The 3,185-nt window shown below is 46.1% G+C and overlaps 1 protein-coding gene across 1 annotated transcript; it reads right to left on the reverse strand.

Annotated features, from left to right (window-relative positions):
* Positions 1-601: 601 nt before the first annotated feature.
* Positions 602-2,668, reverse strand: HOXA1 (homeobox A1). Its single transcript, XM_077268805.1, has 2 exons — positions 1,958-2,668; positions 602-1,729 (listed from the first exon to the last, which is right to left on the reverse strand). The coding sequence occupies exons 1-2, from the start codon at positions 2,556-2,558 to the stop codon at positions 1,374-1,376; spliced, it is 957 nt and encodes a 318-aa protein (XP_077124920.1). The 5' UTR covers positions 2,559-2,668; the 3' UTR covers positions 602-1,373.
* Between the last annotated feature and the right edge of the window lie 517 nt (positions 2,669-3,185).

The following is a 3,185-nucleotide window of genomic DNA, read 5'->3' on the forward strand; positions in this document are numbered from 1 at the left end:
GTTTGTTGTTATGGTAATGATATTTAACACATTAAAGTACAGTGAAGAATCAAGACATCTGCCTTTACCTAGATCCTAACTGCTAGAAACAAAGGAGCTATGAAGAAGAAACAAGAAGCTGCACTCAGGTTTTCTTTGAAGTCAGCAGCAGCCACTAGAAGTTTTGTTACTTTAGGAGAATTTGTTGGATTTTGCAACAACTAACTTGACCAGAGTTTTAGTTTCCTACTGAACCTGTCTGGTATTTAAATATTATTAATTCCGATTATTTTGTCCAGAATCAGCCAAAATAAATGCAATGAGCTGGTTAAATAGCATTAGCTGAAATGACCCTTTAAATGAAGAGGCCATGTGAGAATTTATGTTTATATGGTTGGATGTGAGGAAAGACTGGCTGAAGACAAGCTGTACATTTTTGTCAGTCTTCTCTGTTTACACATGTCAGCATTCAACTCAAGGTGAAAAGTTCACCAGTTCTTGACCCAAGATGTTCCCCCAAGGTGTCACTTGAAGAGAATTCGGACAAATAAAAACTCTGCAACTGTAAGGACGTCTCCGTAGTTTTTTTTCTAGTTAATGTCTTGCTACAACGATTCTAGAGATCATCTGAAGAATTAGACACAATGATGTCACTTTAAAGCACTTTATTCGTTCGCAGCACTCCTCACCCTATATATTACACAGATCCAATGACCATCACGTTCTGAATCGAAATCTATTTCATCACAAATCACAACTGATAAAACTCAGTGTAGATCGCAAAGAGGAGCTCGTTATTCATCGTGCACAGACTCAAACAGGAATCACAGAACATACAGAGTATTTGGCCAAAGACAATATACAGAGATTGAATTAATCCGAGATGAATATTGATTCAGGAACATAAAACATGTACAGGCACGAATCATGGAACCTTGGGGAAGAAGACTGTGAATTGTGTTATTCTGTGCTGTAAATTACATGATAGTCTCCCCCCAAATTCAACAAAAAAAATCAATTATTATGAATTAAAACTGATAAAAAAGCCTCTGCAGGAAATATATACAATCTGACACATAAAGAAGAAAACACATTTAAATTAATAAGTCTTTCCATTGTGTAAACTTTGTTTTTTTTCTATAGTGCATCCCTTTCTTTAAGAGGTTTTGGTACCAAGCAGGTAGACCATGACATATCTCCAGTGGATTTGACCAGGGGCTCATACCTGGGATTCATGAGTCCATGCCAATTCTAGTCAGAGTTCATCTTTGGTTCATTGGCGCAAATGCCAACCACTTTGAGAAAACTTTGTGCAAACAGAACATTGATGCCAACTGGCACTTCACATACAAGGAGCCAGGCTCCAGGGGTCTTTTTGTAGCAGCTGTGGGGGTTTAGTTGGAGGAATTTAGGTGGTCTGAGGTAGAAGAGGCAGGAGATGGGACACAGGGTGATGGACTGGATTTATCTGACATCTCTTCTGACTTCTCATCACTGCCTGTGCTGGCTGAAGGGGATATGGGCAGAAGACCCTCTTTTTCTCTCTTCTTCTGTTTCATCCTTCTGTTCTGAAACCAGATTTTCACCTGGGTTTCATTAAGTTGTAAGGCAGCTGCTATCTCCACCCTTCGGGCTCTGGTCAGATACTTGTTGAAATGAAATTCCTTTTCTAATTCTGTCAGCTGTTTGGTGGTAAAATTGGTTCTGACTGTGCTGGGTTGTCCTGCATATCCATATTCTCCAGCTTTACCTGCAGTATACAAGCACAGATGAGTTACAAGTTGGCACAGGCAGAGTAACTACCCCCAACACGTGGGCTAGATTAATAATCAATATTATTATTATTATTATTAGTGTATTGCTATCACTGTACTGTAATATAAGAAGATGATTATGTCTTCAATGGAAAAGTGCACAGTCTGGACACAGATCTGACAACTCATGTGTGCCCACAGCTGTGCCCAATGATCCAGCTTACCTGTCTTAGGGGGGTTTCGCTTAACTTTCATCCAGTCGAAGGTCTGTGTGGAAGGAGAAGCTTCTGCGTTTGGTGAGCGGCACACGTCCTGGTGGCTGGTGTGGAGGCTGCTGACATTGCTGCTGTACCCTGCCATGGCCAGGCTCTGCTGCTCCGGCCCATAGGTGTGGTGGATGTAGTGAGCCGACCCCGTGCCCTCCACATAGCCCTGGTGCTGATGGTGCTGGACCACAGTGGAGGCAAGGTTCCCTGTGTACACCGCGCTGGGGAAGCCATCTGCCTCCTGGTTTATGGGGAAGTGGGGATAGCTGCTGCTGCTGCTGCTGAAGCTCTGGATGCCATAGCCTGCAGGGCAGCTGGGGTAGGACATGCCCAGGTTGTTGTGGCTCTGGAAGGCTCCAGGTTGATGAGGATGATGATGGTGATGAGAACTTAGCTGGACCCCCCTTCCGACCATAAAGCGATCATCGTTGTTGCAGTTATTGGCACTGACTGCGCAGGACTGGAAAGTTGTAAGTCCATGGTCAGGGTGGAAGGCTCTGGGCTCTCCGGCCATCAGGCAGGGGTAATCCAGGAAGGAGCTCATTCTGGCATAGTCCATCTATCACTGACTGATGGTGTCTGTCCAGTCCAGGGTGATTGTGCCAACTTTCTCACTTCCTCCATAGAGCCAGCAGCAGAACATGAGCCGAATGTACAGTCAAGTGGCCTCACGTGATCGGCTCAGCCAATGGCAGCGCAGCATCAGAAAGTTTCCCTGCACAGCGGTGACGGCTCGCTCTCGCCCAGGCATTTAAATTGCACGCGCAGATCTATCACAGTGTGCGATGCAGCGGCCACGGCGTCCACACAGCGGTGCCAGCAGCGCCCACACACGGCTCAGATCCACGGCACCCACACACACGGATCAGATCCACGGCAGCTACACACGGGTCAGATCCACGGCACCCACACACACGGGTCAGATCCACGGCACCCACACACACGGGTCAGATCCACGGCACCCACACACACGTCCGCAGTACACACCGGCCAGGAGATCAGCTGTCACAGAGCACATTCTCCGTCAGTGGAGCCCGGACATTGAGGCTTCTCAGGTCAGTACTGTATCTTGTCCCATCTCCTGTATCATGTATTACTTGGTCTCTTATTAAGATCTCCGTGTGATGATCGCTGGCTGCTGCACAGCATCAAGAGGTGTTCTGTGTGCAGCATTGGGATACATGGT

Source organism: Ranitomeya variabilis, chromosome 6 (genome assembly GCF_051348905.1).
Source record: "Ranitomeya variabilis isolate aRanVar5 chromosome 6, aRanVar5.hap1, whole genome shotgun sequence".
Lineage (NCBI taxonomy): Eukaryota > Metazoa > Chordata > Amphibia > Anura > Dendrobatidae > Ranitomeya > Ranitomeya variabilis.